The 14556-nt window shown below is 37.0% G+C and overlaps 1 protein-coding gene across 1 annotated transcript in view; it reads left to right on the top strand.

Moving 5' to 3' along the window:
• Positions 1 to 14556, top strand: part of TDRD9 (tudor domain containing 9) — a 70275-nt gene that overhangs the window by 25150 nt on the left and 30569 nt on the right. Inside the window, exons 4-8 of the mRNA XM_050335625.1 lie at positions 300 to 521; positions 3058 to 3180; positions 5171 to 5251; positions 8372 to 8536; positions 13050 to 13147. Of these exons, the coding sequence (XP_050191582.1) occupies positions 300 to 521; positions 3058 to 3180; positions 5171 to 5251; positions 8372 to 8536; positions 13050 to 13147 (689 nt within the window). The remainder of the gene's footprint in view (positions 1 to 299; positions 522 to 3057; positions 3181 to 5170; positions 5252 to 8371; positions 8537 to 13049; positions 13148 to 14556) is intronic.

Below are 14556 nucleotides of genomic sequence, written 5' to 3'. Positions count from 1 at the left end.
TGTACAAAACTTGTGGGCTTTGTGCAAAACCACTGTATAAAAATTCTTAGAGGAAAAGTCATTGCTGTTATGCTTTATAGGTATTCATGTAAAATATGTGAGCGTATGCCCATATTCTTTTCTGTGATCTTCTGATGTGTTTTAGAAGTCCAGTTATCTCCAGATGCCTAGAAGATGATGGCACAGTGTTTTACAGAGATTAGATGCGTGGCCTGGAAGCTGTTGATATTTGAAGTCTGTTAGAAATCTGTTTTGAGTTGTTTTGTAGACTTACGAGTTTTCTTGAAAAACTGTTTCAGATACTGTCCCTGATACAAAACAATTCAGTTGTGATTGTAGAAGGAGCAACTGGCAGTGGTAAGAGCACACAGATTCCACAGTATGTTCTGGATTACTGCATGCAGCAGTGTATCCACTGCAACATTGCTGTAACCCAGCCTCGGAAGATCAGTGCCAGCAGCCTTGCCAGGTGGATTAGCAAGGAACGATCATGGACTCTGGGTGGATTTGTAGGATACCAGGTACAGAAGTTTCAAATGGTGTTTAAAAAGGCATTAAAAAGTACTGTGTCTTCTTTCTTAATTGCTTTTAAGCAGATCGAGCACACTGAAGTAATGTTAGAGAATCTGCTTTTAAAGTAGAATGGCTGTTTTCTAGCCGTCTCCTGCTAAATGTTTGCAATTAAATCAACTTTTAAAGTTGAACAGCTATAAATCCTAGTGGGACTCACACAGAAACCTTTGTCTGCATTGGACACACCTACATTATTAATCATTCAAATTGTTGCAGGAGAACTATATTCTGTCTTCTTTTTTACTTTTAAAGTCCTTAATTAACATACTTTATCAGTTTGACTTTACCACATTTACCTGTCAGCTCTGTCAAAACTTTTATGCAGTTACGGCCAGATTGTTTTGTGAACATCCTGTTGTTTCTTCTTAGCATGTGAAAACTTGAACCGTTTTCCCTCTTAAATCTGTCTCCTCCTTTTGCTTTGTCCAGCTCGGCTTCAAACTCAGTTCTGTCCTTCCATTTATAAACTGGATGCCACTTTCCTCCTTTGACACAGGTTACTTCATCTGTTACCCCACGTCCACTTTGTTCCATACCCCATCCTCTGTCTCAGCTTCCCAAGGTGTCTGCTACTGTACCAGGCCTTTATATCACTACACTACACTAAATTCCTGTCCCAGTGAGACCAAATAAAGCAAAAATGAAGGCAGATAAAGAAAGGTTCAGGGAGAGCTGCCCTGACATGCCTTAGTCCCGAGGCCTTGCAAACTCAGTGCAAAGCTTATAGCCTGCTGTAGAAATGCCATATTACAGGGCTGTGCCGATACATGAGCTTTATTTTTACATCTAAAGGATCTTTATTGTCATCCCTACTGAATGCTGTTTTTGTCTATATGACATGCATCTATAACAAATACTGTAGTAGGAAAAAAATTTTTTTCTTTTTTGTTTTTAACACAACTGCAAAGTTCAATTTTTCTTTGGGTAGGTTGGAAAACAAAGTGAAAAGCCTCTTTGTGCTTAATCACCAAGTTTCAGTTCTGAGAGGGGAACACTCAGGATAGTTCTGTGATTATGATCTGGCATTGCCTCAAATTTTAACTAAGCCAATATTAATAACCTCCAGCTATCGTATTTGTGGCATTACTGTGGGCTATTGTCCTGGTTTTAAGCCCAGCTGGCAGCAAAGCACCACACAGCTGCTCCCTCACCTCACCCCACCACCCCTCACACAGCTGCTCCCTCACCTCACCCCACCACCCCTCCTGACCCTGTTGGAATGGGGAGGAGAATCAAAGTAAAACTTGTAGGTTGAGACAGGAGCAGTTTAGTAATCGAAACAGTTTAAAATATAATAAGAATAGTAAATAATGATTAAAAAGTAATAACAAAAAAACCCCAAGTGATGCACAATACAGTTGCTCACCATCTGCTGACTGATGCCAGACCCTGTTCCCGAACCCTGATTGGTTCCCTTATGGGTAAATCCCTGGTTTACGTATTGGGCCTGACATTTTATAGTGTGGAATATCCCCTTTGGCCATTTCAGGTCACCTGTCCCAGCTATGTTCCCTCCCAGGTTTTTTGTGCATCTCCTTAAGGGCAGAGCATAAACCCACAAAAGAGTCCTTGTCTTAGGATGAGCATGACAGCAACAACCAAAACACCAGTGTGTAATGGATGTCTTATCAAATCCCAAAAACACAGCACTAAAGCAGCTGTGGAGAAGAAATTAACTCTATCCTAGCCAATACCAGAACAATTATGTATGTCAGTTTTTTCAAAGTAAGTTCTACATAAAATCTATGATGTGATTTGATACCTTGAAATAATCGGTCATAAAATTGCTAAATTGATTTATTAGGCTAATGAGTCTTGAAGACATAAAATGGTGCTGTGCTTCCAAGCTGTCTTCAGGACAGTGTATGTGGGTGTGCTGTGCTTGTTTCACCAGCACTTTTGTGAGCTGAGTGGAAACAGAGGTAAAACAGCTGAGCTTGGACCCATCCGCTCTAGGCTGACATGTGAAAAAGATGGTCACAACTCTGCCTGCCTGGGTAGATAACACCTGAGATAGCTAAACAAGAACCTTAGGAGTCAGAAATCTACTACATAACATAGGGTTGTAAAACTTCCAGGAGTAAGTTGGTCTTGGTGGTATCTTACGCATCTTTCCTTTTCCTGTCTAGTAAGCAAACTTCATTTTGGCAAAATCTTTTTCTTGCTCTGTATATTAGTGGAAAGGATCATATACATACATTCAGAAGTCTTTGAAGAATTCTTCTCAGGCTAAAGCCCCCAGCAAGGAATTTTGATACTTAGTAAACTTCAGACCTTTAAATTTTTTTAAAATTTCTCCCAAAGAAAAGCAGTTAACTGGTTCTGGGCTTTGAGAACACTTGTACAGAGACTTCTGCTAGTGTAAGTAAATAATTTGGATGAATTTACATTGTGTTTCATTTTGGAGTACTTTCAGATGCATATTTCTGTAAATATATTAAATATATCTTTCCATCTAACATGTATTTTTCTTACTGTTGTTAGTTGAGTTTAGAGAACATTTCGACAAAGGAGACAAGGTTGCTGTATATGACAACTGGAGTTCTTCTTCAGAAAGTAGTTTCTGCCAAGAGCCTAACTGAGTTCACGCATATTTTCATTGATGAAGTAAGTTGTTGAAAATAAGTATAAATTTCCTGTTAAGAAAGCCTTCTCTTTTGTTGCTCTTCCCATGCAAGAGGAAAGCAGACATCTGCGTGTAAAGATGTTTTGTGTAAATTGTCTAAGCTTCAGTACTTGCTGAAATAGACTTGTCTCAGCATTCCTTTGAGCAATAAGTTTAGAACTAAGGGTGTAGGGAGGGATTTTTGTGAGTACTTAGCTTTTGATACAGGTGTCTTGAAATGTTTTTTTGAAATCCACTGTGTAGAATTCAAGAACGTGTCTGGCTAGGTCTACTAGGAAGAGGCAGCTAGTTTTCACACACTTAGGTATTACAAAGAGTCTTTATTCTTCAGGGATAACCTGAAAAATACTCCCATGAAAGTTCTGTTTTCTGAATGGATTTACAGTTCATTCATGTGGATTCATTATTGCTGTCACTTCACCAAAAGCTAAAGAAAACACACTTGTAGATTTTTGTAATTTGTATATTATTACATGTTTATGTGCTTACTTTACGTGGGAAGCAATATTTGACTGTTCATTGTAGTCAGATGTCAAAATGTGCTTTCGTAAACAACATAAATCACAAATGAAATGTAGGACATCTTGGGATGTAGTGATACAGGAAAGGGTTTAAGGTTCTGTTGGGTCTTTTGTTTGGTTTTCTTTTAGTTGGGGATGATTATTTATTTGTTTGTTTGTTTATTTACTTTATAAGTGTTGGTTTTCATTTTTATTCCATTATGGTATTGTAACTGAGAGCAGCTTTAATTCTTGGATATTGGAGGAGCAGGGAGACAGTGCTTGGTATACCATTAGACTATTACAGTAACAAGTAAAGCTGTCATGACTGCACTTGAAGTGGCATATTGGAAACCTGGAAAAGATTGAGCAAATAGTTACATTTTCATATGAAGAAATTTTAGGACTTCATTCAAACAGATGAAAGAACCAAAAAAACCCAGCAAATCCTAAAGAATTGTACCAGTTGTCTTCATGGAAAAGATTTGAGCATTCTAATGTATTATCAGCCCTGCAAACCTTAACATTTTAGAACCAAAGATAAGGAAATGCAACACTGGCCCATTTCCCCAGCCAAAATTCTAGTCCCTCCTGTTCCCTATATGCCACCTTTTTCCCCACTTCTACTACGGAGATTGTGATCTTGAGCCAGCAGTCGCTGTTTTAACAGTCAAATGTTTTCCACGACATTTTTAATTGCAAGTCTTAGTCCTCTTAGAGCACTGCAGACATTTAGGAGCATACCTAAACAAATCTAGCCCAAAAATCATGAGTTCCTACAGCAAGACCTTACTGTCAGCCTGAAAACTGCCTTACTTAATTGTTTTTGTAGTGGAATAGTATGAATATAAGTTTATATTATGTTAGAGTATGCTAATTACCTTACAGGACTTGAAAGTTGACCTCTGAAGGCTGAGCTCCAGAAAAAACTGCTGCACTTAATACACTTAAACTGCAATTCAAGAAAGGCGATATGATTATCATGGATAATGTTGAGAAGTATTTGCTGAACTGCAAGGAGCAATCAGAAACTGAGAAGCCATTGAGAATGGGGCACATCTATTCAATTTATTTAGTTTTCAAACAAACCAACCTAGTTCCTTTGTGGATCATTTGTGATTTATCAGTACAGTTGATTCACCCAGCATCAGTATTACTTCAGCTGTTATTGCCAACTCTAATAGAACCAATGGCTGGAGCTGATGATTGGTTTTCTAGTCATTATTCTATGATTTCCATGATTTAGTGATAATGGCATAAGATTTTCACAAAAGGTGTTGTAGTCATCTGAACAACCTTGTTGAGATTTTAAAGTGATTAACGTGCATAGTCTCAAAAGTGTTTTCTTCTATGAAAATGTATTGTTGTTCCAAGTTACAGAAACAAAGCATAAATTGAGTAGGAAAATAAGAGATTTTCAAAAAGAAGATCATGAATTAATTAAAATGAAATTGTGCATAATGTCTTCCAGGTGCATGAGCGTACAGAAGAAATGGATTTCTTGCTCTTGATGACCCGTAAACTATTACATACAAATTCACAGTCTGTGAAGGTGGGTTCAAACTGAATTCTGCTGCTTTTTTTCACAAGAATATTTTTGCACGTTTTAAGGAATGTGCAAGAAATTCTTACGTTGTTATTTTACTGTAAAATATTATTTAGTTTGCTGCTCTTCATAAGTAAGCAAGCTAAAGGGCACTCTTTTCCTGGCTGCTATAATGTATTCTGAGAGACTTTTTTTTCCCCCCTCATGTTAAAATGCATTAGTTTCTAAAGCCTGCTTAAGGCTAAAAAATGCAAGATGGTTATTTGACTAGAATTACGTATTGGGTATTGAGGGCAGTGCTTATCCTTGGTTAAATATGGTAGCATTAACTCCTGGAAATACTGAGCTTTTTTTGTTAAAGTGGGAAAAATAGCAAAAGACAAATGCTATATTGTAATTTCTGGGCAGAACTGGTAGTAAAACGTATCTGAGATTTTTCTCTGCATGTTAGGCACTTGTACTTTGTACTAAAGCAGATTTTACAGACATTTAGCATGACATATTTAGTCTTTGTGTCTCAGTAATGAACTCTTTAAATACGGGTGAGGGAGTTAGGCTAAATCAGTATCTTTGTGCAGCTATTTGGAACTGCAACTATTTTGTGAGACTCTGTGTCTTCAGTTAATTGTTTAATTAATGTGACTTCTTCTGTGCAAAACAGACGTAACTGCAGTTCTGGGTTGGCTGTTTTTCTTGCCATTGGAAGGGAATCTCTGTTCTTGAGTGCAGTCCGTCACATTGATTTGGACTTGGATAACTTGGTCTTTAGATCTTCCAAACATGCTGTCACTGAAACTGCCCTTCCAGTTGGCATAGGGCACGATAGTGCTCTTCACATCTTTCACTTTTTAATCCCTTTTCATGCTGATAAGAAAACTCTCTTGTCTTTAAATCCAGAGACAGTAATATGAAATTATTCAACCTTTTTTAGCACTTGGCTCTGCGTATTGAGAAGACCAATAATTTAATCAAACTAAGTTTGTGAAAAGCTTTCCCTTGATGCTTATTACCTGGTTGGTGTCAATGGCAACAATCCCTACAGGCCCTGTCATGTTTTCTCTTAGAAAACATTTTTCTGTTACAGGTTTCTGAAATATTTTTTTCTTTTCCTCTATAATTCAATTTAAATCTCTTAAAATTGACACTGGAAAATTTTATCCCTTTTCTATTGTTCTCTGCAGCTGTTTCTGCAGATGACAGTTTCATATTGTATAAACCTGAGACAATCTTACCTTTGAGGGAGTGGGGGGATGTTTCTTTGAATTTTTTTTTCTATGGTGAAGATGGGGAACTCTTGATCTCAGTTTCTGGCTCTTAGCAAAGTGGAATGGGTAATTCAGTTGGAATTTATACACTAAGCCCAGTGTCTCCTACTTCCTCCCTTTTCAACCCCTTCTGAAAAACAGTAAAGAAAGGGGGCTTTGGTCATGTGGCAAGTTTATCAGAACATGTAAGGTTTTCCTCCCAGCCTCCCTGGATTCATGAAACAAAAGTGTGCAAGGATACCTGTTTAAGGGGGGAAACAAAACATTTATAACTCAAGGTGATATGAAATACATATGAGCTGTTTGTTTCCTAATCTGGACTTTGCAGACCTCAGAAGTAGCAGGAAATTCAACACTGCATTAACTAACAGGATGGGAAGAGTAATTCTGATGTACTGAGGACAAGAACGACCTGCTGTAGTTCACCTACCATCTATCCTGAGTTTTTATGGCAGATGGCTGGTGCAGATTATTATTTTTAGATTGCAGAGTAGACATTGGATTGTTCTAAGGTTGATCTTGCTGGGATAGGGTTGTTGCAAGGAAACCTGACACTGTAAGAGGGGCTCTGTTGGGTCAGACCAAACAGTGCAGTTTCTAGTAGTGACTAATAACAGTTTTTGGTATTATATGGTGGGTCTTCAGACATTTCCATGCTGTACAACTGGTTTTGGACTGCTCTGTCTTGAAGAACTGTCTGCTTTGATTACCCTCTATTCCAGTGCGGTGGAGCCCCTGGTGGTCTAGTGGTAAAGGCGCGGCGCTATCACCGCGGAGACCCGGGTTCGATTCCCGGTCAGGGCCACTCCCGGGCAGATGGGGCTCGTTAGCCCTTAAAAAGGCAACCCATCTACGTCCTAAGGACCTCGCTGCTGCTGTCCAAGCTTGCTTGGCCCCGGCAGATGAACCTTAGGATTAAAGGGTGGGCTCAGTTCCGCGCACACTGTGTCTCACCTAAAAAATCCAACGCGCAGGCTGAAGGTGTAAAGACCTTCCCCGGATCTTCGCTCGCGAAGACTGGCCATTATATTATTATTCCAGTGCATTTATCTGCCATGCTGGGGATATGGGCTTGTTGAATTTCTACTGTTAGGAGTAAATTAAACTCTTAGTTCAATTACATGATCCTTTAGGCACTCTGTTAAGAATCTGTCATTTTCTTTCAGTTTGGAAAGGCTCTGTGCAAACTACAGAGTCCAAACTATGAAGACTGCCTAGAAGAAGAGGTAGTTTAATATTCCTTGCCTGTAACTGCAGTTAGAATAATTTAGATTGGGTTTTGTTTCAGTAACCTTCAGGGAAGGTTACATTTAGCCTGTTGTCCTGGTGTAGGTGAACCACTATCTGTTGAGGCACGAGGTAGTTCTTGCTGTAGTGGGACAGGTTTCATATAATATTTGCAGAATTATGTCCTTTCAGGATCGTGTTAAATGACTCCATGGTTTAATCTACCCTCTCTTGTGTATCTTTACCTGTGCTTTGGAGCTGAGCACTGTGGTACAATGCCCACTTCATTAGCTTGCCTTCCTGTCACTGTGTAAGGGGGATGCTCTTTTGGGTGTATTTTATGGCATTTTTGTTCTGGCATTTTATCAAGTATACTCTATGGTTTTGGTTGAGCTTCTGCCATGTTCTCTGCCCTAGGCATCTAGCCTGAGCCACTCTTACCTTTCTTCATGTGCTAGCTAGGGTTTCTTAAGCATATAACCTTGATGGTCTTAACTGTGCTGTGCTTAGGTAATGTACCTGTTGTAACCAAAACTAGACCCTTTTAGCATAAAGAGTAAGTGGAGATTTTCATGTTGCAGGGCATTTTGTGTTAAAATTAATGTTTTGTGTTTGCTGTGCATTTTTTTAACAGGTAATACTGATGTCTGCTTCCATCAACTCTAAAGAATTTGCTGATTACTTTGCACTTCCGTTTCCTAATGGGCTGAATCCAGTCTGTGTATTTAAGGTGGAAGGCAAACCTTTTGCAGTTGAAGAATATTATCTTGATGACTTAAAGGACACTGCTGATTTCAAGGTAGTGTAAATCTAATTTCATTTCTTTGGACAGAGTAAGAAAGGAATTGGAACAGTCAGTCAGACTGTGTAATAAAATTACAAAAAAACAATTTTACATTACAGTTCTAGGTAAGAATTAATACTTGATGATAAAGTAGTACTCTTCTTACCAGCGCACTAGTTTCTTTCATGTAACAGAAATGGAATGCAAGGTGCTGGGAATTTTGAATAGTATGAGGCATTTTGTTCGGGAGCTTGCATTTAAGGTGAACCATGTAAAATTCTGTTCAGAAAGTAACATAAGACAAGTTTACAGATCCCTTTGAATATATCTGATAAAACTGGAATATTTACCAGGTTGGTCCATGTTGGTATTATGTATCAAAGTCAGAAAGTGCTATGAAATGAAAAGAGTCATCAGAAAACAAGAATTGGTTGTTAGAAATTCAGTGATACCAAATTGGTTTCTCTCTCAGCTGAGGATTTCCTATTCTTTTTTTTCTTTCCCTTTTTTTTTTTCTTTAATAAAACCAAGAGATGTTATGCAGCAGTTTTGAACATATTTTTGTTGTAGCTCCTTAGGCCACCATGGCAAAGGTGTAATTTTGAGTAATGAAAATATGTTGGAATAACAGCTACTTCTCAAATCCCTGGGCACTTGATGGGCATTACGGCCGCTGCTCTGATGCCAAAGGAGGGTGGTAGTGGCTGAAGATTGACTTGCTGTATCAATCTTTAGCTTATAAAGTGCACAGATTGTATTTTGAATATTTGGTTTGCAGAGCTCCTGGCGTGCTGTTTTATAGCAAGTATCTGTGTAGACATCAGATAATGAAGGAATTAATGTAAATGTGAATTAATTTGTTTTCTGTGGTTTTACAATAGGGGAAGTTGTTTTACATTTGAAAAGCAGCTGTGTAGGAATTCACTCGAGTGAACTCTTCCAGTATTATGGTTCAAAGCAAAATAAACAGGTTAAAGCAAAGTACAACAAATGCACTCAGGCTTTAATTGTGACACCCACTCCAAAAACAACTAGGACATGGGAGTAATTATTGGTCAGTTTTGATAATTTGGAACGCTGTGATTAGAATGAAGAAGATGAGGGATGCACTTGAAAAGAAGCAGTGTGTGAACACCCTGTGAGTATTTAGCTTTCATCCCTGAATTTTGCAGAAAATAAAATAGTGAAATAAAGCTGACAGGTGGTTTGAGAAACCCAGGAGATAATTGCTTGTGCTGTACACAACACAGGCATTGGTTATGCCTCAAAACAGGCAAGCTAAAATAAAAGGCTGTCAAACTGTTGAAGTTTTAATAAAACCAAAAAACAATAAACTCAGTTCTTATAGCAATTGACCCATCAGTATTTTTATACATTAGTATGGCAGCTCAGATAGATAATGTGGAGAAGATTATGTAATACATGGGGGTTTTGTAGAAGGTTTCTGATAATGACAGCAAAAAGATAATCAGGAAATTCAGTGAGGAGTTTACTTCAGTCAGGTTGGATCTGTCATTGCTGCACTTTGAGCTGAATGTCTGCTTCCACACCTTTCACCTCAGAGATCAAGAACAAAAGGAACTGCTTTCAGTGCTTAGGCCTTTTGTACTTTTTATTATCTCTGTGTTTTTGTTTTGGTTTTTTTTTTTTAACTTTTCATCTGATTCTTTATCTTGTGTTGTCCTATCTGTAGCCATTCTGTTGTTCAGCAGGACAAGGAGAGTATGTTTGTCCAAGAAGTTACTTGTGCCTTAGGGCAATAATAGAAGCGCATAAGTGCTTTTGATTTTTTTTTTATATAGATGTATGAAAAAAAAAGATGAAGAAATTGAATTGTAAAGCACTGATGCATGGTCTCTATCCTGTTTCTTATAGTGCTGTGCGTGAAGACTTTCTCTGAATACTAGTCACAATTAAAAAGTATTTAAAAACATGGAAGGTCTAAGATCTGTGTAACATCTTAATAAAGTGAAAGTGGAACGTGAGTGTTAAAACAGTTAATGAGCTAATGCTGCCATATGGAAGCAGGGGCACATCTTTCATCATGCTAAAATCACAGTCAGTTGGATAACTGCCTGAGGTACAGGCTTCAGGCTCTAGTTCTTGATGTTTTATTTTCACTTATAAAACCCTGTAAAATTCACATGAAAGGATACAGCAGTTAAGAGTAAATGCAGTCTTTGCTCTTTAGATAAACAGGATTTCTAGAGGGTTCCTTTTGATTTTAAAATTAATAACTATAAGATGAGATTTCATAAATCTTAACTCATTCCTTAAAGCATCTTGGTTGAAATCAGTTTAGTCCTTTTAACTGTCTCTTTGTTGTGATCTATGAACCTTTGTCCATTCTCAAAAAATCTTACAATAATTGGATGGTACTGTATAAATATAGAATCCTTTATGAATCCTGCAGAGCTCTTGAATTTAATACATCATTTATTTCTGCATGTGATAAAATGTTTTAAAACAATGTTCAAAAAAAAAAATTTCTTTGGGTAGTTCTGACTTGGATAATTTGTGAATTCATTGGTATCAGTTGTGATTTGGGAGATAAATAAAAACACCATCATTCTTTTTTCTTCTGTATGCCTGTTTGCAGTAAACCCTTTGCTGTGTCTGTACAGACATCTAGCTGAATCAAAGATAAAGCTTTCCTCTCGAATGGCTTGATCTGTAGGATAGAATAAGAGAGAAAGAAGCGAGTAACTCTTCAGTGTAGCACTGACTTATCCTTGTCCAGATATGGGGTCATTTGTAGGTGCTACTGTTTAATTTGTGAGCATGGGCTTATAAAAAGTAGTTTGTTTTGCATAGTGGGCTTTGTAAGCATGTTGTTCTGGATGTTTTAACGGGATCATGATTCTGTCATATCAGTAAGCCCCAAGGAATCATCGAAGCACAGGCTTTGTGAAAAATGCATAAAGGTTCTGTCTATGGGCAGTTTTAAAGCTAGCTGTGTAAATCCTTTCCTGTTGTAATGGATAATATTGCAGATAGGAAATGCAAACTAATTGTATGGTTAACTCAATGATCAGACTTAAAAAAATGAAGTAGAGTGCAAAAATGCAAAACCATTTTTGGCTTGCAAAGGTGAAAACTTCGTATCACTGGAACTGAAGTCAGAGTCCTGATGAAGGTAGTGAACTGCTGTCAAAAGCTATTTTGACTGTGTTAGATTATTCCAGTCAGGTCTGACTGGGCTTTTGGATTCTCTGTTTGTCACATTGTTACCTTTTATTAGGAGAGATGTGGAACCTTTGTCATGTTAAAGAATACTAAAGATACAATTGGTAGCAAAAATTGCAAAGACAAATTTGACAGTTACTTGAACAGGGATAATATGAACCCCAAAATCTTACATTCTAGCAGCCCAGAAGAGATAAATCACTTAGATTTTTCACATATATTGGGGCATTAAAAAAAAAGTATTCAAATATTTTTGATAAGTAATGTTTTCTGTTTTCTGATGGACTAATCAAGCTACACTGGAAGCCAGTGTAAAATGCATGCAGTTCAGAAGCTCTGGGACTGACAAAGTTGTCCACCTGAAAAGTCTACCTGGCTGATTAATTTCAAGGGGGTCAGAAAAGTGGAAAGAATATTAACCATTTCTTATAGATGGCTCTTTTTGATCCCCCAACCCATCCTCTGCCAGAAGAAAGTAGAATAATTGTCTCAGGGTTTTCAGAAAGGAGTCTTTCCAAAGACACCAAGGCCAACCAGGGTTACATGATAGAAGGGGTGGAAAGCTGAGGACAGAGATTGCAGTAGCAAAGGCTGATCTAAATCAGTGTTGCCAGATTGGTGCTGGTAGCAGTGCTTTTGTGATTCTGTCATGAGCTCCTTCAGGAAGTAAACTGGTAGAAAAATAACTAATTTTGTTGTAATAGTTTAGATAGTTCAGTTTTCTGTCATCATTAGCTCTCAAACTCTTGGTCCAGTAAAGAGTTCTCACTAGAATGAGGAGAAACATTGAGAATGAAAGGTGAGCAGTGATCAAAACCCACTTTCCCTACAACAGAAAAATGTGTAATATTATAATCCTTTGACAGAGGATGACCTGAAAGACAAGATCCATTAAATGCAAAAACAGTTTAATTGAGTAAGGTATGTGATTTCTGTGCCCTCAGGTAGAGAGCTGCAGTATAGTAGGTGTGAGAAGCATTGTACCTTCCTTACATAAATTCCTCTTCTTGTCATCCTGTTCCCGTGGGTTGTGATCAGTCTCACGTGCTTAACACTTCTGGATAAGGAGTATGTCCTGAAAACTAATGAAATGTGGCCTAGTGCTTATCTTAAGTAGGTAAATACCAGAATTACTTCTTTAGCATAAGAACAGTTACATTGCTGAAGAAAAGTATCTGCTTAGAAGATAATGAGTGCATCAGATGAAGTTACTTCTTTGTACAGACTTCTCTACTGAATCAGTTTTAATTGAAAAGCACTTGACAAATTGAAATACATACGTGAGCTACAGTCTTTCTGCCTGTTATACTGTGCTAACCTCAATACCTGCTTCTCCAAACAGCTTCATTCTCAAAACATTGAGGAACCAGTGATAAAAAAGAAAATGTATGATGTAGCAGTGTCTCTGATTGAGTCATTTGATGAGTTTGAGATGAAGAGGTAAGACACAGTTCAAAATCTGGAATCAGTGGTTCTTGGGGAAATGAGACACTAATTAAGCAGCAGCAGCTCATGTATTACAGTTATTAGTGGTAACTTAATTTTACATGTATCTCTGCTTTTATTGTACATATTTGTTTGATTTCTACCCTGTGTTCTTGAAATACACTTCATGCCCTGGAGTGTGTCATTCAAGACAACAGTGTTGTATGAAAACTATATTCTTTGCTGTAGACCAGAGCTAAATATTGTTTATATGAAGAGTAAAACTGGAGCAACTATTTTGTATTATAAATGAAAACACATAGTAATCCTTGAAAAAAAAAAAAAAAAGAATAAAAACTAGGCATTAATTTTCACTGTTTAAGACCTTAATTTAATTTGAAATAAGTAAATATTGATTTGTGTTTATCTCTGTGTTTTGTAAATTGATGTCTAGTATCTGCAAGTGTAATGAAGTTACTCCTACAACTTTGATCTAATGCTGTGTATTAAGTTTAGGAATGTTTTTTGTTTCCTAATAATCTATAAAAGTTTGTTGGAAAAGTAATTTTGTTTTGTAAGCTTAATTTTTTTCTTTTCAGACTTAGTACTATGTAAACTTTGACATTTTAAGAAAATGTTAACTAAACTCATTTGAGCAATTATTAGGTGAACCACTGAAGTAGAACTGTTGATGGAGGTACATAAATTAAAAAAACTTGGTTCTTTCTTACAATGTATAGTGAGTTCTAAGCTTTTTTGTGGTTATTTCTTTTGATTTTATTAATTAAGCTGTTCTACTGTAGTTTATAATAGCTAAATTATACTTTTACTGATAAGCTACCTTTAATAAGGAAATATGAAGGAATTAGCATTTCAGCTTTCAAATACCAAGAGGGTTAATGTGCACATTGTTATGTACCTTCCAGTAAAAAAAACTTTACTTTCCAGGAAAAAATAAGCTTTCTGCTTATTATATAGTTTTTTCAGGTATTTTTCAGTCACTACTCTAAAATTTTACATCAGGAATGAATACAGCAGAACAATATGAGTTCTAGATTCTCATAAGGTGATTTTGACTCACAACAGATCAGTCAAAGATGTTTCCCTCCATGTCTGTCATGACCTGTAGTTCTTGATAATATGGATTGGGATTTATACATTATTCAGCTTTTGTTCAAGGTGTCTAGTGGTATTTTTAGAATACAAGGACATTACAGATACTTAAAAAAATTACTGAATAAGTTTGCATGTAATTATGCACTAGTATACTGTGTTTTGAGTTCAAGATCTTTGGTAACCTAATTCTGAATAATTTCATTGCTGAATAAGAATGTTTCTATTTTGACATAGTTTTGAGGAAAAAATTAAACCTAATGCTCTGGTTGCAATGTATGTACCGTGCTTTTTGGAAAACATAGTCACAA

The sequence above is a fragment of the Myiozetetes cayanensis genome, unplaced genomic scaffold, assembly GCF_022539395.1.
Source record: "Myiozetetes cayanensis isolate MyiCay16 unplaced genomic scaffold, myiCay2020 scf6-25, whole genome shotgun sequence".
Taxonomy (NCBI): domain Eukaryota; kingdom Metazoa; phylum Chordata; class Aves; order Passeriformes; family Tyrannidae; genus Myiozetetes; species Myiozetetes cayanensis.
The sequence above is the reverse complement of the archived record's forward strand: the minus strand, read 5'-3'. Positions and strand labels throughout refer to the sequence as shown.